Source organism: Caloenas nicobarica, chromosome 1 (genome assembly GCF_036013445.1).
Source record: "Caloenas nicobarica isolate bCalNic1 chromosome 1, bCalNic1.hap1, whole genome shotgun sequence".
Classification (NCBI taxonomy): Eukaryota; Metazoa; Chordata; class Aves; order Columbiformes; family Columbidae; genus Caloenas; species Caloenas nicobarica.
The window spans coordinates 1690245-1714230 of record NC_088245.1 but is presented as its reverse complement, the minus strand read 5'-3'; the positions used below and the strand labels follow the sequence as shown (position 1 = coordinate 1714230).

The 23986-nt window shown below is 47.3% G+C and overlaps 1 protein-coding gene across 2 annotated transcripts in view; it reads left to right on the top strand.

Moving 5' to 3' along the window:
- UBE2H (ubiquitin conjugating enzyme E2 H) overlaps positions 1-23986 on the top strand; it is a 51749-nt gene that overhangs the window by 645 nt on the left and 27118 nt on the right. Inside the window, exon 1 of one of the 2 annotated variants that reach the window (XM_065636199.1) lies at positions 11173-11358. The exons of the other annotated variant lie outside the window; for it this stretch is intronic. Coding sequence (XP_065492271.1) covers positions 11331-11358 — 28 coding nt within the window. The 5' untranslated portion in view covers positions 11173-11330. Of the gene's footprint in view, positions 1-11172; positions 11359-23986 lie in introns of those variants that run through there. 2 annotated transcript variants of the gene reach the window in all.

The window sequence follows — 23986 nt, the reverse complement described above, 5'->3', positions numbered from 1 at the left end:
GATAAAGAAGGAGAGAGCAGCTCCCGCAGCCCCAAGGAAGGCTTTTGTGGTGTTTATTCTTATTATTTCCTCCCCGATTTCAGCCTGCAGTTCACGAAGCTTCTGCTGCTGGCTTAGGGATTTAATTTGGGGCGGGGGGGAGCAGAGGGGCTCCCCCCCAGGGGACTGGGTGACCAGGGGCTGGGCAAAGGGCGCCCATCTCAGAAGAGGTCCATTTATGTAACGCTCCAGCTCGTTTAGCCTTTATTATTTTTATTATTCCCCCCCCTCCCCGCCTTCCTTGATAGATCTGTTTATATTTTTCTTCCTTCTCTTTATTCTTGGCCTTTCACAGGGTGGCAAATCCTTGTTCTCTCTGTCTGGAGTGTGGGTGGCGTTGAAAAATATCATTGGGAATTTGGTTCTAGGATTGGTTTGTTGGTTTTTTTGTTTGTTTGTTTTTTTACGAGGTGGTGATCGAGAGGGCTTAGAAATGACAAGAGTGGCCAAAATGTTTTTCACCTCTATTGCCCAAACGTGCCTGAACACCCTCGGCAGGACCCGGGTCTGGCAGCTCTAAGTGTCAAAGGGGTCGAGAAACGGGTCTGATTTAGTTTCCAGAGACAGATAAACTTACTTGGATTTTGTGGTTGTTTTTTTGGTTTTTTCTTTATTTTTTGGAGGTGGGGGAGGGAGGAGCAGCACCGCTCCTGTTTGTGCCGTGAGGGTGGCTTATCGAAGGAAACTTCTGTTTGCCATTCAGCCTGTGCATTTCTCTCTACAAAGCTGCTCTTCGTATATATATATATTTTTTTTTTTTCGCCTTGTTTTTAAGCAAATAGGAAATGACTACCGATCGTGCTTGAATCGGAGCTATTTTTATCCGGGGGTTTAAAGTTACACACATGTCGTACTCTGCCGAACGCCGATTGTGATCGATGCTTAATCGCACCGGGGAGGAGGGTCGGGAATTCCAGCTGTTTAGTGTGCGTATGTGGGGGGGAAAATAAATAATCTTCCTTAGGGATAGCCTGGAAGGAGATCTGGGCCGGAGAGGGGCCGAGGCTCAACCTGATCTGCTGCTTCTCCCTTTTCCCCTCCCCCTCTCTTTCCCCCCCCTTTTTTTGTTCGGTTTGTAGCCAACATCTCCAGCCATCGCAGCATTTTAGGAGACAAAGAGCAGGTTTTTCTCAAGTGGCTTCGCTCGCTGTGTATTTCTAGCGGCGGTAGGTAGGAAGCCCCGAGTATCTGACATTCCTCCCGACGCTGGTAGTTCCTGCTCTGTTCTCTTTTATCATTTCCCCCCCGACAAAAGAAACCCAACGGCGAAGCGCGACCTTCCCGGCATTTCGAGGGGCGAGCGGTCGGTGTCCTGCGGACAACAAACTTGGGAAGTTGGATGTGTCAGATGACTCCTCACTCCTCCCTCCCTCTCTCCCCAGCCTTTTTTTTTTTTGTTGTTTGTCTGACTTGCCTCGCCTGCCCGGGCTGAGCTCAGCTCACTAGGCCCAGGCTCCCGAGACGCGAGTTTCTCATCTCTGGAAGCTCGATCTGAAATAAGGGATTGATTTGAGATGTGGGAGCGAGGAGGTGACCAGAGAAGGGCTCATCTGAAGGAATGTGCTTGAAAGCTGCTCCTCCCCGGGGCTCCAGGGTTTTGTTGTTGTGTTGGGTTTTATTTTTCTTTTTCCTCCCCTTTTTGCTGCCATTTTCATTACAGTTTCCCTTTTTGTGTCTCCGATGGAGAATAATGGCAGGGATTTATGGCCTGCCAAGGGCTACCTTTTGGAGCGGGGAGGGGGTGCCGGGCAGAGTGAATAACACCGCTGCCTTCTCCTGCTCTGACAGGTTTAGGAGCCGAACGGGGGGCTTTTTATTATCCCAGTTTTCAATCCTACCACATCCGTGGCCCTTTGTGGACGCTCCTTTGTGAGCGGGGAAGAAGGGGAGAGGTTGCTCGGCCCTCGGAAGGTGGGGAGGGGGGAAGCCCCGTGCGTTAATGCGTCGAACCCGCGTTTAATAATCGCCCGGCCGATTATGTGCTGAAACTCTGAGTCACTCATTGTTTCTCTCCCCGTTTGTGCAAACACCGGGGCAGGCCCTATCCTCCCCTTTTGGGGGGTTTGCTGCCCCCCACCGCGTTTGCTGAAGTTTCCCGTGTACCCACAGAGTGGGGGGGCACTGCCTGCACCCCACCTGCGAGCGGGGCTTTGTAAAGAGGCTCCGCGCCCCCCCAAAACACCTCGGGACCCCCTCGCCAGCAGCCTGGAATCGCAGGGATGTCTCGTCGGGCTGGTAGAGGCGCTTAAGGCCAAATCTCTGCATGTCCCCCCCACCCCGGGGACCGAAGGGTGTCGAGGGGGATCCCATCCCTGGTTCCCCCCCAGATTTGGGGCGAGCTGCTGCCCTCCGAGCCGTGTTTTTCGGGGAAGAGGCCTCGGGCCGAGCTCGCAGCTCCGCGGATTGGCTGCTCTGTTACTACCCGGAAACCGGGGCCGGGGCGGAGCGAACCGGCAGCTGATGGGGTGTCCCAGCCAGCATGTTTACACCCGTTTTGGGGTCACACCCCGACGCCCCTAACCCCCCCCAGACCGATTTTCCCACTTCCAAGCTGGGGCTTATTGTTCTGCATCGAGGAGCAAGACGGACGCTCCAAGACGAGCCGTTTGCAGCCTCCCCTTGGACGGGAGTTTATTTTGCGCTGATTTATTTTCCTCCTTTTGTGGGTAGATGCTCCTGGCTGGGTTGTAGTCCCCGAGCTCTATTTTTAAAGCGTCGGAGCTGGAAAAGGGAAGTGTCGCCCTGTTCTGTGCATGAAAAGAATTATAAATAGTGCCCAGCTTCATGTTCCGACCAGTTTACAAAGCTGAAGGTTTGTAACAAGCATCGGAGCTACCGGGGAGCATAATACACAGAGCGTTGCGCTCCTTTCTAATTTTAGGCTCGTCCTAAGTCAAGGAGAATAAAGGTCCAAAGCTCTTTAGTTTACCTGCCGGAGTATTTTGTAATCACGAAACTCCCCGTGTTTGCTCCGCTGAGGTGGGCTGAGGCAAAGGGTAGAACACAGTTTACATTTGGGATAAATTCCTTTTTCTGTTCGTTATAGGCTTAACACCACACTTATCATCCGACTTGAACACCTTCCAAGAGCCGCGTTGAGCAATCGGCCGATCACGTGGCTTTGTTCTCTTTGGCCTGTCCCCGAGGGAAGAGCGTGTGTGCTGGAATGTCTTGTTTTGGTAGGGTTTGGTGGGGTTTTGTTGTCGTTTAATTTTTTTTTTTTTTTTTTTTTTAAAAGGGTAGACATTTCTGGAAACTTTTACGAGTCAGAATGTGAATTTTCAAATGTCACGCGACACTTCTTTTCTGCTCTACTTCTGGGGCTCCGTTTTAATGAGGTCTCCGGGGATGAGGGTAATCGCACCGTGGTGCTTCAAAACGCACAAAGATGTGGCGACGGCCCCGTTTCAGAACCAGGGGAGCCCCCTCCTTTCCCCAAAACACTCAGAAATGCTGGCACAGGTTGTGGCTTATAAATAAAACCCACTTTAAGCACTGCTCACAATATATACTGCTACCTGCCGTTACGAGAACGTAAAATCCACGGATCATTCTGCCAAAACCAAACCGACTAGAGGAAAAAAAAATAAATCATCTTTGTTGCCTAATGACAACTTCCAAGGGTATCATCTTGCTGCTTTTAGAGCTGAATGCGGCGGTTTCGCTGGTGGCTGGATTATTTTGGGGGGTTTTTTTCCCCCCCCGCGAAAGGATGGGCTGTAAATTCGCTCTTCCATTGTTGCCTCGTCACGGTTTGATCGTGGGGGCTATTGAAGCTCGCGCTTGTCAAACGGACCTGAAAGCACCATGCACCTGCTTAATCAGATAATTGCGCTGGTCGTTGAGATGAAACTGTAGAATATGAATTCGGTTGAGGCAGCTCGGAGCAGAGCGCCTGTTTGAGCTTGACATCCCGGCCCTATTTAAAATAAGAAAAATAAAGCCTTTGTGTCGCTCCGCGTAGGGGTAATTTTAACTATTTCTCCGTCTCGTTCCCCAGACTCCAAGTGGTGATTTTTGGTATTCTGAATAGCGTGGCAGTCGTCTTTAGGATTAGATACCTAGTTCTTAAGACTAAACTGCCATTACCTTACTAAATGCTGATTAAACAAATCGCGGAGGCTGTTTCTTTGTAGTAACGGTTTAAAGCAAAAAAAAAGCAGCTAGGATTTCAGTAAAACAAGTGGCTTTGCATTGTGAAATGGTGTCCCTGCTCTCCTTTTGCTGCTGTGTCTAGAAGGGCATGCTTGGTATTTTTTTTCTTTTCTTTTTTTCAGTGAAGATCTGTGATCCGGACAGGCTTGAATTCGTAGTAGGTGATTGTTTTTAAGCGTCATCACGACACATCTTGCAATCCCGGTGAGCTTTTGGAAACGCGCTCCCACGTGTTCCACATTTCTCAGCCAATGCCGGGAACCTCGAGCGCTGCTGCGAATCTTCCAAACCCCGTTCAAGTCTTAATATGTAGGATTAAGTCCAAGATGCCCCCTGATGAGGCTCTGCTTTGTTTCCTTTGCCGGAGAAATATTACATTTAATCTTCGTGTAAGTACAGCTTGCGTTTCGTCCTGGTTCTGGCTATCGCCGTGGGCTGGCGTTAAAGTTATGTTCTTTTATTTTAAGAACATAAAAAGCAATTTTATGAAAAGCTTCTAAGCAAAACCTCGAGGTCGCTGGAGGCTTTGATACCCGAGCGTCAAGCAGGAGATGCTGCCCCGTGTTGTGCCGCCACCTTCTTCTGAGCTCATCAAAAGCGTGGGTTTTGCACGGTGTTTTCTTACCTTGTTTTTAGAAGAACATCAACTATTATGCTTAATTACCGTTTTACCTTGTGCCTACCTGTTGTAGCTGGAGCAGGCCGAGCAGACTGGAGGCCGAGCGACTCCTGCGAGGTGCCGAGCGAACCCTACGAGGTGCCGAGCGCCTTTTCCGGAGGATTTGGCGTGCGGAGCTGATCCCCGGATGGCTGTGGGATGAGGTGGGGGCAGCTCGTTCCTCGGAGGCTCCAGATTTGCTGCCTCCGTGCAAATCCCGGCAGTGAGGGGGAGATGCCCGAGGACAACGCGGGCTGCCCTTCGCCCAAATAACTTCAATTTCTTGGGCAGGATCCCGTTCTTAGAGCCCTCTGCCCTTCTGTGTATCCTTTTTGCGGAAGGAGTCCTTAAATTCAGAGTCCTGGTAGACTTTTCTCCTCAATTATTTTCATTTTTTTTAAAATTCTAGCGAGGTAAAGCGGCAGGAATCGGGCTGTTAGGAAGAGCGAGGTGCATCTGAAGCCGCCCCAGCGCGGAGCGATTGCTGGTTGCAGCAGAACTTCATGTTCTCAGCACCTGTTGGTAGTCGGTGCCCTTCTTAAACCGTGATTTAATCGGAGCCATAACCAGGATAAACACATAACAAGTTGTTGTTAAGGCAGGAAAGTGCAACAGTTAAAGCGACAGGCGTAGGTTCCCAGCCAAATAACTATATTTTAGCGTCTGCTTTAATTAGAGGTGATGCGATGCCGAGGGAGAGGTGTCGGAATTTTCTGCTTTGCTCTCGTGCGGTTCTGGACGTTATTCTGACAGCGAAGATGAGAGACTGCTGAATGACATATATATATATTTTTAATATTGAATGCAAATTCTATATGTGGGTGTGTATAGGAGTTCAGCGTTTCATTGTGTGTCTTACTGCGCATGTTCCGCTCCCCTCCTTTCACTCCCTCCATTTCCCCGCGGATTTTGTCCGTGTATTTCTGGAATAACGAACGCGGAGCGTCGCTCTTTGTTTTTCTTCACCAAAATAGAGCTCGCGTGACCGAGGAATCATCCGGCTTTGCCGTCTCTGGTTTCTACACGGTTGTGCAGCCTGCATGCTGTCGATTCGAGTGGGGAGCTTGCGGGAAAACTGCCCTCGCTGTTAGAAAACACCCGTGATGGATCTTCCACCGCATCCCGGGGAGACGGTCCGAGTGGGTTTTATTGCTGGCAGAACCACGCGCTTCTCTCTTTTTTCTTTAATTATTATTTTTCATCTCCCTGCTGATTTTTATTTATTTTTTTTTTCCACCTCCTCGGGATGTTCAGAATTATTTGTTCCTTGATTCCGATGCGCTTCGAATGCTGCTTGGCCCTTGGAGAGAAGTCCAAGCGTTTACTCATCGCTAAGACAATCTCAGCTTAATCTTTGCCGTCCCCGCTCGGTTTCTTCGGCCTTACGACCGCTCACCTCTCGATGCCATCTCCTCATCCTCCATCTCCATCTCCTTCCAGTTCCTCAGCCTCTCTGATAACGATTTCTCTGAGATTGAAGGTGGATTTAGTCTCTCGGAGAGGAAAAAAAAAAGGTGATTTTGCTGCCTCTTGGGCTTACGCAGCCATTAATGATTCTCTGCAAACTGAGGCTGGTGCTGGATTCAGGACTAAGATATTTTTATTTTTTTTTCTTACCGTTGCAGCTTCCAAGAGCTGTCCTCTAGTCTTAAATCATTTGACTTATTCCCCGGAGCAAATTGATTCAGCCTTCCAAGGGAAGCCAAATCACTCACAGTGCATTTTCTTGGCGTTAAACGTTTCGGATCAGGTAGAGGGGTGGATCCGCATGCCTCGTTTTTAAAGCCAGGCGGTGGTGGTCTGTCGACTCTAATCCCTTTTAAACCACAAATTACAGAGCTCACCCGCGTATTCTGCGTGATCCGCATACGGCGAACATCGTAGACGTGCGGATATTTGTGACTCGGCGTGAGGAAGGGATTTTTCTGTCTTTTTCAGAGGGTCAAATGCTGCTTTCCAGAAATTATTGCGTTATGCTGGTGCGTGCTTTCCTTGGAGAAGAAAGAAACAGAAGACATTTTCTTTGAGATCATACAAATAGTGTCTGGGTGGATTATTATGAAACATTTTGCACTATCCGGCGGTAGCTGGCTTTACATTTTTTTCATGATACACCCTTAAAAATGAATGTTTTAAATTTGCATTGATGTTTTCGTTAGGAAAAGTCTTCATTTGTGACAGTCACAGCCCTTTAGGCGAGCTTAACCCTGGAGGCATCCGGCATCCCCTGCGAAAGGCTGAGCTTAAAAGCTGACAGTTGATTGTTAGATAAATTTGTGCATTATTTCCAAATTCCAGTGGGTTTTTCACCCGGCCTCGAGCGCTCTCTCCCACGAGAGCGGTGGCAGGGGACTTAAAATGTAAATTATACATGTGCAAATCGCCGCTGCCTTCCTGATTACCCGGATACTCTCTGTGTAACAGCTGATTTTTTTTTTCTAGTCCATCATCTGTGGACCTTTTGTCGTGACTATATTGGGACGGACGATATTCGAATGGAGGTGAACGAGAGGGGCTGAGGTAGGGAGATGTGTAATGAATAAATGGTATTTAGAGAGGCTGAAAAATGCTCAGCCTGCCTGTTCCTGGCCCCTGAGCAAGGGAGGATGTTGAAAGGTAAGATTAAGTGTGTTTGCGCTGGAGAGAGAGACTCTGGCAGGCTGGAAAGTCTGAGATTTTGACTAAAACCCAATGGGGTTTAGGATAGAATCAGGTATTTATGCAGATATCAAGCATGAAAAGGGGAAAAATCAACGCGTGGCACTGAAGTGGACCTGCGTGTCCCTGCGTAACCTCCGGTGTGGCAGATTAAGAGATGCAAAGTTGAAGAGATTGATAAATTATTAACTTAAGCGCTTTCTCAGTGGGTCGTGTCGCTTTGTTCGGTCTCGACGGTGGCAGGACCAGGAGCCACAAAACGACACGTTGGGCAGGGCCCAAGGTCCAATGACACTTTTTTTTTTCAGTAGAAAAGCTGGATGAGAACATAAACCCAGGTTGTCTGCAGAGCTCAAAAATATTTTTGTTCTTCAAGTAGTCTCTAGGTCTATATGCTCTTTTAAAACTGTGCTGCGAAGAGGTAGTTTGGTTTTTGATCACGGGTGTGGATGCGGTTGAAGAGTTAAAACTCATCTTGGTTTTAGGGACACCTGCTCCTCCTCTAAGTCTTGCTCAGTCAACTGCAGATGGTTTAAAGCCAGATCTTTTTTTTGGTTATTTTGAAAAGAAACCAGGTTTGGTTTTTAAGTGCATTTTGAGGAGAGCGCTTTTGGCTTTTTTTAAACCCAGTATCAGATTTGAACCGAGAGGAACCTTGTGCTTTTGGAACCTGGAGGAACAGAACGTGGCACGGAGTTGGTGACAGGTGAAGTCCAAAACTTGCCTTTGTGTCCATGTGTTCCCAAGCTGGTTGCTTCGGGGAATAGTCCCTTTTTAATTCATTTATTTATTTTTATTTTTTAGAGGTGGGGAAAGGTTCCTCCCTGCTGATACATCCAACCAAAGCATCTTCATCGGGGGACGCTGGTGGAATCTAACGCTCTGTTACACTCTCTGCTGACGGCAAACGAAACCAGTTGTGTTTTTCTTCCGTCTAATACCGTTAATTCAAACTCGCTGACCTTCTCCTGCGGATCTTCAAAGCCGACACGGCTGAATCGGAACGCAGGGCGCTGGTTTCACGTCGCAGCGAGGCGGGTTTTAAACCTCCGTTTTTACCTCCTCCGTAGCGGCGCGATATTTCTTGAAGGTATTTGCTTCGTGCTTGGACAAGAATAACGTGGCGTAGACTGATTTCCGCAGGAGTTTTGGTGGTGGCCTTGCTTTTTAATCCTGTAATTTGTATGACAGGATTGTAAGGTAAACAAGGCTGAGATAAAGAAACTTCTAGGAGTGAAGCATTTATCCTGGAAATGTCAAATCTAACTGCGATGTGACTCAGCACGGTTATACTGACTTACTCCTCGGTGCTGCCGAAGCCACCTCCTGTTTTTATATTTTTTTTTAAGGCTTTCAACCTGCCGCTATTTCACTTGTGAAATGAGGGAAGCAGCGAAAATAAGGAAGCTCCGTGATGGGCGTTTTGTTTAACAGGCCTGGCATCGTAAGTCATTTAATACTCCCGGCCTAGGGAGGAATCCGCGCACGGTTACTCGGGTGAGCTCAGATCCCAGTGAGTGCGGCTTTGAGACACGGAGGGCGACGGCGCTCGGTTGAGAAGTTGAGATGGCAGAAATCGGATCCTCGTCACTCTGCGTCCCTTGAAAGGGAAGGAACGCGAGGTGTTAACTCGCCCTTCTCGTGGCTGGCTGTGAGTTTACGGCTGGTGCTGCCTCCCGCTTTTTAAATTTGTGGACACCATCATGAACTCGGGTGTTTGGTGTAAAGCTCTGAGGTCTTGGATTTAAACAGATTCTGGCTTGCAGATGCTGAGAAAGTTATAAGTTAGGGGTTTTTTTTATTACTTCATGATTTCTGCCGTGTTTTCTTTTGTCTGATGTTGGCAGCGTGACCAGAAGGTTGCCCTGAAAAACTGAACTTAAATACTTGCCTTGTTTGGAGCAAGGAGGAGGAGATTTTGCTCTACTTTTACAGATTTTACACATGGAGAAGAGCCCCAGCGCTAACGGCTCAAAACAGGAGTTGTGGTGAGGTGCACGACCAAAGAAATACGTTCCCATAGCTTCAGTGAGACATTTAAACTACGAACCTCATTTTAATTGTTGGTCACTGCTTGAATTTCCCCAACGTAATATCGAGACTTGCATCTTGCCAAATGAAACAATATTGTAAAATTGAAACGATTAGCAATAATATAGTGTTAAGCCTTTGTATCCATGAGAAGGCTCTGAAAGAAATAAGAAAATTTGCTCTAAAATGAACTTGATATTCAGTCCTACAAGGTGTATTGACCACCAGGTGATTAAACCACCTGCCCATCCTCTGCTGCTAAACTCAGTTTTACAGATTTAGAGCGTGGATTGTTTAGGAGACGAGTGTGATGCTCGGAATACATTGAAGCCGGAGGATGATTCTTGCGCTGGAATTCAGGGCGCAAAAAAATATTTCATCACTTCGATGTGACACGTTGGAAAAAGATTCCTGGTTAAGCAAAGATTTACCTGTTTAGTCATAGCAAGAAATGTGTTTTGCAGGGTTTTTGTCTTTGTGGGGATTCTAGCGACGGCAATTTGAGGCTGTCGTGCAAAGGTGGTGCCTCTTCTCAATGTTGTGCGTGTGGATACGGGGCTTTACAAAGTATTTTCCTCCAGCAGTTTTTCTCTGGAGTTGGTTGTGCAAGTGGGACTCGTGTATGAGAACAGCTTCGATTACAACCGGCTGGTTTGGGTCTGAACCAGCGTCTCTGTCTTGTTAGACCCAAAAGTTTTAGTCCTGTGCTGATAAATATTGCGTTTCATGTAGTTTCCTTTTTGTTTGGACTTGAGTTTATCCAGTTGCTTCCTGCTCGGTGTGGCTGGGGCACAACAGGATTCTTCAGGGTCACAGGTTGTATTAGTGTGTTTTTTTAAAATGATATTTGAATATGTACAGCTCTGCAGCAAGTGGGTCCTTAGCTTGTCCTCTGTGCCTCTCGGTGGCTTCCAAAATCATGGGTTTCTTTGCCGCTACCTGAAGTTCGGTGTAATTAGGGCACCTGAGGATATTCGGTGTGCAATTCTCCCCAGCTTTCTGCAAACTTGGAAGGCACCAGAAGCGAGTCTGAAGACAGGTGAACTTCATAATCCTCCGCTGATTTTATTTCAAATAGCTGGGGATCTGTTGCTGCGCAGTCCGGCGTGTGGTGCTACGACGGTGAAGGCTTTTTATTTTCCTTTATAAGGGGCTTCAAACAGCAAAAAAGCCCCTTAAAGGAAAGAAGGTCCTGACCTGGCAGGTTCTGTGCTTCTGCAAATACTGTGACTTGTCGCTGGCGTTAGTTTTCTCTTGCTTATTTTCCTTAAGGCACAAAAATTGTGGTCAAGAGCATGTAAAACACACGGGGTGGAGGGGAATGTTCACCTGATTCTTCAGCAAGACACGGGGTGGACCAGAAGCTGAAATCGCTTGGCTCAAAGCCGTTGTGTATCGGCGTGAATCGATAACTATTTTTCGCCATTCGGTTTCCCTGCAGTCACCCGAATGGCATCAGGACTTTGCGGCGTGCGCGTTCTTCTCTTCCGAACCGAACGGAGCTGACCAGGCGGCATCGTATCACAAAAACCCACAGCAGCTGGGTTTAGGTCATTACCAGACCGGACTAAATTTAGCGTATGAGCCAGAAGCGCGAGGCTTTATATCCCGGTCCCTATTTCTACAACCTGCTGAAGACAAGGGGTGAAATCTCCATCCGCTTTTTTACTTTCGAATCGCACGGAGCGGCGACACCGCTGAGCTTCGTTTGCAAAATTCCTGAATAACACCGTGCGGAGATGGAATTGTGGGGAAGAGCACACGCGGTTCGCTGAGCAAGTAATCGAATATGGAGCTTCCCCCTCCGCAAATAACAGGTTCGAGTCGTGTCTGCGTCGATAGTGGCTCTTGGCAGATAAAAGGAGAGACCTGTCCCGTTTTTGGTTGCCCGTGTATCAGTCGGTTGCCTCCGTAGCCCAAAATCTGTGTGTTGCTGAACTCTGGTTGCTGCCGGAGATCTGCACCCGTTTGGGGATGCGAACGCTCGGGGCAAAGGGGGAAGCGCTTTGCTCTTTAACCTTAAAGTAAATCTCGAGTAGAGAACGTTCCCACCTCCTTTCATTCAAGCCCCACATCCCTGCTAAAATTAAGAGATGGAAAGTAAGTTATTCTGACCGTACGAGGGAAAATTTCCAGGCTGCGTGTTGGTTCCGCAGTTCCAAGCCGTCCTTTATTTTAACTTCCTCGCTTGTTTGGGGATTCTGTTTATTTATGCTGGCTAATTGAGGGGTTTTCTGTGGATTGGTAATATCGTCATCCAAAATGGCTTTAAAGTGTGTCAAGTCTGCCTAATTCTGATTTATGAAAGGAGGCTGCGAGAAATGCGCGTCTTTGAAACCCTCGCCGGGTCTGCCGGGGGTCACCTGTAATTCAGAGCATCTGGCGGAGGTCAGCGCTCGGCTTTTTGTTCTCTAGTGGCGTAAGCTTTGGCTTGTTTCATTTTTTCAGCTCGTCTCTGAAGGAGGAGATCCTTCAAACTCCCACTTTTCAGCCAGCTGCACCCCGCTAACGACTCAACTGTGTTAATTAGGTTTTAGTGCGGTTGCAGGAGTGTTCCTTTGTCCCTTCTCTAATGGCGAGCCAAGCAGATGATGTCAAGGAATTTTCTGTTTCAGCTGAATTTAACTAATTATAAGCAAGTGCTGCCTTCACTCTCCAAAGCTCAATAACACTCTAAAAGCTGGGAATCGCAGTGGTCTCACAATAGCATTTATATTGATAACGTGGCTTGTATTACGGTGATGTATGCAAAACTCGATTGCAAAGTTCGGTTTTAGATTGACTGCTTTTTTAACAAACTTCAGGTGTTGTGATTCCTGCAGGAAAGCTTGAGGCAAACGTTCTTCCTGCAGCTATCGGGGCAAAAAAACATGGACGTAAATTGGGATGGCTCATTTATAAAACTCCCCTGGGCTCCTGTCGTCAGATAACTGATGCACCTCTCGTTAGGGAGCTGAGAGGGAAGGGGGATAATTAAGCCGGAGCAGGTGTGCTAGAACAAGCTCTTGGATCAGAAGCAAAAGGGCTGGATGATCGTAGAATCATGGAATAGAATCACTTCGGTTGGAAGAGACTCTCAGGTTCATTGAGTCAACCCAACTCTAGCACTAAACCATGTTTCTAAGAACCTCGTCTAAACGCCTTTTAAACCCCTCCAGGGATGGTGACTCCACCACTGCCCTGGGCAGCCTGTTCCAATGCCCCACAGCCCTTTCCATGGAGAATTTTTTCCTAATATCCAATCTAAACCTCCCCTGGTGCAACTTGAGGCCGTAACGTGAAGCTCCTGACTCTGGCGGGTCCAAACTCGCGCCTCGGACCCCGCTGCCCCTCTCCGCCTGGATTTGGTGCCTCTGCTGGTTAAGCAGCTTTGTTTCCAAGTGCTTTAAGATGGTCAGTTAGGAAAAAACCTTCCAGGGAAATTTCCCAGCCTCTCTCCAGCCCTTCCATGTGCTCGGAGGTTGTTTCGGAGAAAACTGCCCGGCCGCAGCAATGAGGATGACGCGTTCCTGTGTTTTAACAACACCCTCAGCTGTCCTGCTGGTCATGTTATAAAAAAAATAAACACCCTACATTTTTCCCTTCTTCCGATTGCGCTGGTGTCACTTGTGCCGGATTTTGGAGGCTTTAATGGTGGCTTTAATGAACCCAAACCTTCCTGTGAGATGCTGAGATTGGAGCGTTGCATCGCTAGAAAAAGCCGCAACGCTTGGGAAACAGCCTGGACAACTCACTTTTGCTTCTGGTGCAGCTGCTGAGCGACAGCCCGGTCTTCAAAGCCTGGAAACTGTAAAAAAAAAAAAAAAAAAAAAGGTATTTGATATATTTGCCAGTGCAGAATGCAGCGTGGTGGGTGTCCCGGGGTGAGGGCACCCTCGGTTCTGGGCACCGGTGCCACCCGGGCCGTGGTTTTGTCCACAGCTGGTGCATTCACGTCTCCGAACAAAACCCCAAATGCTTTGTTGGCTCTTTCCTTGGCAACCTCTCCGCCGTGTCCCGAAAAATTGCCTTTCCATCGCACAAGGAAGCTGGTGTGGGGGTCATTGTTAGTCGCCCAGTGTGGCTCTTTCATGTCTTCCTCTCGAACACAATGTGTCTTTATCCCTTAAACTTCAGGAAAATCCTGTGCGGTTAATCCTTTGGGAAAGGCCAAAAAACCCCTCGGAAACGCTCGAGACTTTTAGAAACACTTGTTAGCAGGCGAGTATTTAACTTCTTGGTGCAAAAGGAAACTGGATGCAAGAAGAAATGCTGAAGCACCAGCCTTATTTCTTAAATTTCCAAGGCTGATAAAGCAGCGAACTTTTTACGGGTGGTTTGGTGATAAACTGACAGAAGTGTTTGCGGTTGGAGTTAGTGGCTTGATGGATGGGAACAGCAAATATCGACCCTTGGAAACGCGCGTCTGTCGGTATTTTCTCGACTGATGGGTACAGCGGAACCCGGCCTGACTTGGGGTAGGCGGAAAACCGAGTGCTAGACCCGTCTTTGTAAGCTAAACCTTTAAATACCGATGGCCAGACGGACTGAACAAAATAAAACTGAGGCAAAGCCATTTGCCTTGTGCGTTTTGTCTATTTACAACCAGCCCTGGGATGTTGGATTTATTTATAGGATCTACCGAGGAAGCGCTGAATAGGCGGCAGTGCCCCATTGCTCTCATTACATAGTAAGAATAACGAAGATAATTAGTTTAATAGCGATGACAGCGGCATATTGGATTGTTGTAGATGTTTGTGTACAAAACTGTGGCACGTAGGAAGCTCCTACACCTTTTATTTTAGCAAAACTGAACTGTCGTTTCCTGGTACGTGGGGCTGTTTGGTGTTTTTATATTGCAGGTGACCTGGAAAGACCGGGGTCTGAAAGGTGCTTGTTCCTAAATGGCTTTTTTTTTTCACCTTCTGCTTCGCTTTGAGAGCAAACAGCGTATGGTCTGTGCTGGAAACTCTGGTTGTCGTAACGTCACCCATTCTGTGATTCAGACAAGGGGTAAAGTCCTTCAGGTCAGTCGTTTGGGTTTAAAAAGAAACCAAACAATGTTGTGTGTAAAAATCCTATCGGAGCTGTTCGTGGGTGCGTTATCAACAGACTTATTAATGACAGCGGTTTGTTAATGAACGTATCAGTGCAAGCCCCGAAAAAGTAGAGAACCCCAGGGACGATGCTCATCCTGATGATTTTCCACCTGCTAGTGAGCCAGTCTGTGCATTGTCTGCTGAACCTGAAAATAAGAAAAGAGCAGAATTTAACTTGTTCTTGAAAAAAACCAAGTATTTCCAATAAACTGGTTTGAAAGGAACAGAAACCCGCAGATGGCTCGGGGTACGACGCACCCCGAGACGAACACCTGTGTCTGATGGAGCATCGTGTGTTACTTCAGATTGGGCTGTTAAGGGTGGTGGCAAATCTGGATTGAAGCCACGCGATGGCTTTTCCCCTGTGTTACTCGAGGTCAAGGGAGTTTTTCTGATCTCTAGCTTAATTTTCAATTTGAGTTTGCTTTTGTTTCCTACACCCGTGCTGTAGAAATCCCAGTGGTTTCTGAGATTTGTTTTAAAGCTCGTTTCTTTGAGGACTGGCAGATAATGTTCCAAGAAGGCTCAGGAATGTTGGAGCTTCTGTCTCAAGTAGCAAAATATTCTGTAAGAAACAAATGTCAATTGTACCCTGTTCTTCAGAGGGAAAAATAATTTCCAAGATGTCCTTGAGAGACCTTATTGCTCTGGTTGGTACCAAAAACACCCGAATGGGTGACAGTTCACTAGTAGGATTTTTTTTTTTATATTAAGCACATAAGCGCAGGACGTTAATTGTTGTTGAACAAACACCAGCTCGGCTTAATTTTCACTGGCACTATCCAATGCTTGCCCTGGGCTTTGAGTCTTGCTTAACAGTTTAAGCCTGGCTTGCTCTAGCTGCCATTTCAAGCAGTTGTCGCTGCCTCAATTCTGAAGACGGCGGTTTACAAAAAAAAAACCCAAACCACCCAGTACAAGTGTGACCTCAGTGAGCAAGAAATACCTGATTATTTCCATGTATTTGCAAACCAATGCTGTGCTGTACATAGCTCAATCTCCTTGGTGTAAGAGCTGCTTATGGACCAGCTCGATCTTTTATTTCTGCTCCGATGTTTCCGTTTGCTCCAGCTGCCGGCTCATTTAGGCTTACAGCGAAGATCAGCAAAGCCAAGCTCTTCCACAGACCCGGTTTTAAAGCGAGCGGAGGCGACACAGCGACGTGGGTGCCCCACAGCTCTTTTCCAGCCGCGTCACCAACCCCTTTTGTCCTCGTTGGGAAGGCGACCAAGCGTCTTGTCCTCGTCGCGTGTGCTTATTGCAGGGGGCAGTTCCTGGTGTGTCGCCAGGGGTTTTGCGCTAAAGCAGCGCTTTGTGGTGAGCCTCACCTCTGCCGTGCGTGTACACGCACAAAAATGGAAAAATCCCACTGAATTACGTACGGAGAGCCGTCGTGATACGTTGTTCTGATTCCAAGCCCTACACAGGACTTTAAATGATTTTCATCCCCACCCCGATGTTTTAATAGTTCAGTCTTGAGTTTGTGCGAAGCCTCTTTTAGAGAGGGCGTCAGGATTTTTGTTGGAGAGACGTCCTGGTGTGAAGCGTTTACGAAAACAATTCTCAGGATTCCCGTGTTTAACGCTTTCTCCAGTCGGTGTTACGATGTAGCTCAAGCCGATGCAGCGGATCAGCGTCCCCTGGGTGAGTCTCTGCCACCCAATTCAGCGTCCCTTGCAGGCAAGAAAAGATCCTGGTAAAGGGAAGCAAAGATGATGGGGACACTGATTCCAGAACTGGCAACTGCGCCAAAATATCTTAAAATTAAGCCTATCATCAACAGAATATACCTCTGAATTCACCAGAATGAAAATATTTCCTTTGACGCTTTCTCCTTCCCCCCTGTTAAACTCTTTATCTTCTCTAAAATCAAGACCTTCTAGATTTTTTTTTTTCTTAAATAAAAGCTCTTGCCAAAGCTCAGCTCTGGCCTCCCCTGCATCTGTATGTTCTGACTGCAAACGTGTCGCGTCCCAAGGGCTTTGCAGCCTCAGGAGCTGGTGGTTTGTACGTTCGGGGGTTTGTGTCGCCGTTGCTGAGCTGGCTCGACACGCTCGCAGTTTCTAAATGACTCTGGAGGTTTCTTGGAGTGAAAAAGCTATTCGGTAAAGTCTACAGAAACCTAAACCCAACTTCACTTGAGGGAAGAGGCCACATCTTAAAATAATACACGCGTTCGGGAAGTCTAAATTATTGAAGTATTCCAACCGTGCAAATATGTGAAAAGCGTTTTGCTTTTAACAGACCTGGTATGTTCTTGTAAAACACGTGATGGGACACAGCCCCTGAAAGGCGGTTTTAGCTTAGGCTTGGTGTCAGGTTTAGCACACGTTTGGGGTGACGCTCTCAATTCTGTGGTTTTACAGCCACGGTTTCTCTTTCAGAAGCGTTTGGGCATTTGAATCCTCACAAAGAAAAAAAAAATCAATTGTACCCAACACAACTAGAAAAAGAAATTATTTCGTTTTCTCCTTCAGATGTTTCATTTGAAATGCACTTGAAATTTCTGACTCGTTTGAAAAGTTTGATGATTATTCTTGCGTTAAATACTCCGTTCCCACCAGTATAGACAATCACCATGGTAACAAACTTCTCTTGATGGCAGCTGTAGCAACGCAAATACAATATCTAGTGGTTTGGCTTAGATCTGTGGCCGTGTGAACTGCTCCTGCCGTCGTCTTCCGTGCTTCGGGATCTGACTTCACTTTCCCCCGTGACTGATTTTTTTTAAATGTCAGTGGAGTGAATTCTGTGGCTTCTGGCTCGATGCTGAGAGCGTGAGGTTTCCCGTTATTTCCACCTTGTTCACGCCAGGTGAGCAGCTTGGACTAAGCTCTTCTGGGAGGCTCGAGCTTTGGGTTCGAGGAGACCAGTGTGGTCGTATTTTGGGGACTTTTTGCTTCTCTGGTTATCCCAGACAACCTCCTGCATCACGGCTCTGCGTGTTGAAGTCCTTTCTGGGAGAATAGAATCACAGAATAGACTCATTTGGGTTGAAAGGACCTTCCCAGGTCCCCCAGTGCCCCCCCTGCCGTGAGCAGGGACATCTGCACCAGCTCAGGTTGCTCAGAGCCCCGTCCAGCCTGACCTGGGATGTCTCCAGGGATGGTTCATCCACAACCTCTCTGGCCAACCTGGGCCAGGCTCTCACCACCCTCATAATTAAAAAAAAAATTCTTCTATTTAGCTTGAATCTCCCTTCTTTAGTTTACATCCATCACCCCTTTTCCTATCGCGACAGGCCCTGCTCAAAAGTCCGTCCTCATCTTTCTTCTTGGCCCCTTTTAGGTCCAGAAAGGTCGCAGTAAAGTCTCCAGGTAGGATCCATTTAAGGAGTTTGCTAGTTGACAGCTGCTTATCATTACGGACTAATCGCACTTAAATTCTCCTGGTTTTTAGAGTGTCCTCTTTTACTGAAACGTGAAGAAATGTGGAGACAACGCTGCGTTGTCATCATGCACAGGAGCATCACTTAAGCTGCGTCGCTCACAACGTCATTGCGACTCCTTTTCATCAAGTCCAGTCCCTTCCTTTCGTGTTTAAAAATCTTCTCACCTTGACTAAGCGAGGTCACGGTTTTAAGTGGTTTCAAGCCGTTTTTGTCCAACGTGCAGCACTGAAACGGAGTTATCTTGTGAGCAAACCAGAAGGCGTCACTGAGCCGGTACGTGTTGCTGCTTCGCGCTTGGCTCATGGTGCCTCGGCAAACGAGGGCCTGACACTTGGGCACGTTGCGTTCTTCCTCGTCGGTAAATGCAAATGAATTGTGCAGTAATCAGCGCTCGTTACCTGCTGTCAAAATGACACTGGTCGTGTTCACGTCTAATCTGATCGTGAAGGAGCTCTCGGTGCCGCCGCTGCAATTAAATATTGACCCGTCCAGTGCAAGCTTGAGAACGCGGTTTTCAAGTTTATTCCAATCTGTTTTCTCTATGCAAAAAAATATGTGTTTGTCTGCTGTTAATATCTCTTTTTCTAAACAAGTTGCAGCTTTGCAAGAGAACAGCACAGAGCTGGGGGTGGGCAATGAATTAATTTATTTTCTGAAGGAAAAGGGGCAGTATTACTCAACCCAGCGTGCTATGAGATGTACCTTATCTTCTTGTGGCGGTCCCCTTCACTTCTCGTGAGGAAAAACCAGGTTTGACGCCTGGAGCGTAGGAAAAATGCTGATTTAGTTTCTAATCAGTTCATAGCTGGCAACTCGTATGCAAAGTATCTTCTGGGGAACGCTGGCTTTTCCTTCTACCTTTTCCTTATTGTGCCAGTTTCTTGGCGCGAAGTTTAGTGGCGAGCGGCCAGGTGTAAATCGGCAGGAGCTCCAAGGAGAGGAAACCAGAGCGGAGCTGCTCCAAAAAGCCCCATCGCACTCGAGGCGTCTTTCGGTACACGTGGCCGCGCTTGGAAAGTGCCTTTTGATGGGGTTGCCGGTGATGTGGGTGTTTATCTTGGGGAAATTTGCCACCCTTGATGTGAAGTTGTGAAGGGTGTATGCAGAATAATTTAATAATGCTATTTTTTCTGTTCTTCCTCACCTCAGTTGGTTAAAATCTGGTGGAGAAGCGGTGAGTGAGAAGGGGTTTTTTTTTTTTTAAGCAAAACTGCGTTTCTAACAAGAAAACGCTTGCGTGCAATGAAATAAAATCTCAGCAACCAAGCGCAGGTTGCTTTATGGTTATTTATTTGCTATTCGCTCACTTCCAGAGCATTTTCAGCTGCGATCATAACTGGCCGTCATCTCCCAAGGAGCGAAACAACCTCTTTGTGACGTTGTCTCTGGCTCCTTGGCGCAATAAAAAGGGTGTAGGGCTGGGAAATCTGGTTGTCTTCAGAGTTTTCTACTTGCCGTCCCTCTTTACGCTGCAGGATTTAGGTGAGTTTAGTGTCTTTCAAAGCTGTGGGATTTCCTGCACAAGCCCAATGAAGAAGGAGATTTGCCCCAGGGACGTGAAGATAAAACTGCAGCCCTGTCTTGGGGCTGATTCAGACCACGGGGCTGTGGGTACTGACACCTGAAATTGTGCAACACGACGTCTTTGGCAAATAACGAACTGATTTCTGGTGCTAGAAAACCCCTTTGCTTGAAGCTGGAGCCTGCGAGCGGTGCCCTGTGGCAACGAGAATAACTAGCTTGGGGGAAAACCAGTGGATTTTAATAATCTGGATGAGTTTAGCCTGGAGTTCTCAAGTTTGGAACAAGTAGGGTAACTAAAAAGTGCTGCCTCTTGCTGCTCAAAGAGCTTTTTTTCCTTTCTTTATAACCTTTTTCGCTTCTGAGTGTCCTTCTGATGTGCTGCAGGGAGAGACAGAGAAGCGTGAAGAAAGTTAAATGTGGGTAAAGAGCAGGGACTTTTATTTGGGGAAAATAAGAATAGATACTCCTCATGCTTCAAGCATTGAAGTCCTGGTGCCGGCTGTGGTTTCAAACTTGTATAAAAAACAAAATCAGGGAGTTTAGAGGAGGCAAAGCAGCCCAGGAGGGCTCGGGGGCAGCAACACGACTGAGCTGGACTTGCTAAATCCCAGGGCTCCTCGCCTTTGTAAGCAAATAAACACAAATAACCTCAGTCCCAATACTAGAGGTTATTTATGTGGCAAAAATTCTGCTTGCAAACACTTGAGAAGAATTCACACCGCTGGCCCGAGCAAGCAGAACGGGGCTTTCCGGACCATCTTTCCGCTTCCACTGCATTGGTGAAGGAAAAAAATCAACTGGCTTAATGTCATTTTAAAACGCCCTTTGTCACCAAATAGGCAGATGGTGAGTTATTTCCTCAAAGATCAGTTCTGAGCTGCTCAGGTAGCAAAGCTGATTTTTTTTTTTTTTTTAATATATTTAGAATGTCTTCTCTGGTCAGATTCTTGGAAGAATAACTGTAGACAAGTCTCCATAAGTAGAAGACATAGCAGAGATCCTTAGGAAGCGAGAACTTGCTTTCTGGTAACGACCATTTGCAACTTGTCTTGAGATCCATGTAGATAAATATACAACTTTATTTTTCTTTCTGCTTCGTCTGCTGCATTGGGCCGGGGTGTTCATGGCCACTTGTCACTAGGCTCGTAAAAGTATTTTCAGTGCGATATTTTTAGCTGGAAAACTGATTTGCCCAAGCTTATAACTTAAAGAAACTTAATGAAGGGATTTATTTTTCTTTTTCAGGCTCAGTGTTTGCCAGGAAAAAACCACTCAACCCTGCGAACAGACCAGCCATCTGTTGGCCGTGATGTTCGTCTGGGATTTTGGGAGATCTGGGTGTGAATTTGAATCCTAACCATTTTTTTTTTTTAATTATAAATACAGGGGGGATGCAGCCCTAGAGCGGTGGGTGGCCCCGTATGATGGGAACTCGACCCTGGAACAGGCAAATCCCCAGTGGCCGCTCTGTTTGCGACCGGTGGTTTGAAAGATCTGACTTCAGATTTGAAAGGTTTCGTGTGGTCTTTCTTTGGTCCCAGCTCCGAGTAACCAAAATGCTTTAAATGGCTTCTCATTCTAACCCAAGAAACGACTTCCTACGAGCTCAACCCTGAAGAATGGAGCCTGGATCTCGACAGGGCGCTGTGGCTGTTACTGTCACGCTGATTCGTGGCGCCCTTGGCCTTTGCGCTTCTGCCACGTTTCAGACGCTATAGGTGGAGTCTGTCATCAGCTGCAGAAAATGTCCCTTGTGTCTCTCTCCTGGCAACCCTTCTGAACCGATATTTGAAAATAAACTCACTTTCCAGATCATCATCTAAATATTTTCGACACTTACTCCCATTAAAATGCTCTTGGGACTGAGATAATTTATCTTCAGGTCCTCAGGGCGCCCTTTGAGTTTCTGTGGTCTTGAGGTAAAGCTTTTGACCTTCTTATTCTGTTGGAAACCTGACTTGTGTCCGGATTTTGCTCTTTTCTCTTGACTTTTTCGCTGGCTGTATTTGACACAAAGCTAAATTAGTATACCAAGATGAGGAGGAGATAAAAGCAGCGAGGCCATAAGTCACCTAGACTGGTAGGAGCAAGCTGAGAGTCTTGAAAGGGATTGGGTTGTATTTTTTTGCTAAATATTTTAGCAGGTATGATGTGTTACGGGCTGGTTTTGTAGCTCTAATCTTGCCCCTTTATAGACACAGTGTAGATTCGTGCTGTGGAGACAAGGCAGGACTGCTCGTACCAGTATGAACCGCTGGATTTGAATTGAGAACGTTCAAGTTTTTATCCATTACCTGCTCGTTTTCGCTCTGTAAATCTGAATAACGTGACAGAGTGTGGGCACAGGGGAATTTGCCTGGACAGAACAGACTAAAACAAGGTGAGGGGTTTGTGCTTTTCCCCACAAATGCTGGCGGTGTGTTTGAAGTGCTGGGCGCTCTCTGCGCAGATTTACATCAGTAGCCGATGGAAGAGGCGGATGGAAATCTCGGACGTGATACCTTGGGAGAAACACGCAGGGGGCTGCTCTGGACAGTCTGCTCACATTAATTGTGGAAATCTTGGTCCGGACTCCTGCTGATTCTTTTGCTGGGGCTTCCCAAAGCTGTATGTGATTTGTGGAAGACGTGGAACGTTTCTCCGTCCTGGGATCCGGCACCAGGCGCGATCCAGCTCAAAATGTAGGAGAGGGGTTTGTTGTGCCCTGGGCACAACTCAGTTCCTTAAATCTCATGGGTCTCCAAACTGGCCACTCTTTTTTTTTTTTGATCTGATTAATTGCTGGCGTGTTTGGAGCGGGATTCATTTGGGATTTGGTTGTGAGATTTCGGCCTTACGGAAAAAATCTGCCTGAGCTGAGAAAATAGTTGGGTCGGAGCCCACGTTCTGTGCTCGGAGATGTTGCCGTGGTGGAGCTCCCTCTGGGAACGTGGTCCAGAGGGACAGTCCTCCAAACGTGTCGCATCCCTTCTGCTGTTCCCACAGGCTTTTCCCTCATCCCGCAAGAGGGTTCCCTCACTGATACAAGGGCTTGATTGCTGAAATTCTCTTGATTTTCAGTCTGTCCTCAAACTCTTGTTAATGTTAATCATGTTAATAAACGATGTTCCCAAATGCAGCATCTGCATCCCAATACACGTCCCTTTCGCGAACCGAGCTCACTTGCTGTTTTGGGGTTTTTTTAGGAATTTTAGGTCCTTGCCACGACAGGGAGAATAATCAAATATCCCACCCCATGGGTTACTAATAGTTTTTTGAGCTTGAGAACATTAGGACTGAGTCTAAGTGCAGAAAGCTCTGCTTTAATTTATGGTCAGTATTAACTTGCGGAGCCGAAGAGCATCTAAGCTGCAGCTGCTCAGGAGCTCGCTCTGAAGATCAGGCTGGGAGAGCTGGTTTTTACTGAGTGATACTTGATTTAGTCCTAAGTGAAACCATTTGTATTTAACCTGATCTGCGAAGCTGCTCTAAGTGTTAACATACTTCAGTATTAAACTCCTCACTCTTGGGCATCATCCTGCGCAGTGGGTTTGTGTAAGAGCCCGTTTTGGAACGTGGATTAGTTAGTTATCCATTGAATTAGAGTGTATATTTGAAAATCGACTGAAACTCAGTCAAGCCGATATTTAAAACTGGTACTGGGTGACACGAAAAGATTTGGTGACGTGTCCCTGAGCATCAGGTCTGAAGCAAGCGGTGCCGAGCAACTCTCTGCAAACCTGTGGGGATGGAGTTTTTCCCAGAGATGGTGTTTCAGCTTTTTAGCAGAGAAATCGCTTGTGTTTGGGGCACCAAGGCATGGATCTGCGCTTTGTGAGCTGCTCCTGGGTGCCTGCCCGGTGCAGCGAGTTATTTCCCGTTTCACCGTGGGGCAGAGCAGCTGATGCCGAACCAAGAAAACTTGTGGAGCCAAAACAAACCGCCGTCAACTTTTCTCCCTCCCCAGGAGAATGAGGGGAAGAGGGTTATTGGCGTCCAGACTCTTTTGGAGCTGAAACTGTGGGAAAACTCTTGTCTGATCTGGGAGTCGTCGTACTTGAGGAACTGTAATAAATCCTGACGGACCCCGCGGATGGGACTTGGATCTCCCGCGGGCGAGTGCGCGCACAGACTGCTGGAATTGAATTGGTGTTTCTGGAGGCAGGAGCCTCTTTTAAAGTTGTTTATGTGACAAACCCGAATCAGACTTCAGGGATCGTCACGTGCGATCAGGGATTCGAGCTGAGAACTATTGCCGGTGGCAGGTCCCAGGCAGATTCCTGGTGGGTCGGGAATATTTCAGCGTGTGCCGGGGTCCGCGGGTGCCTGTCTGCTCAGTGCCGTGAAGGTGCGAGGGGGTCAGCGTAACTGCTGCAAGTTTTGTGCCTCGAAAGCAGAAAACCTTTTGCATCAAAGCGAAAAATCTCGGTTATAAAAAGGAGACCTGGCTTCAGTTCCTCTCAGCCCGAGCGT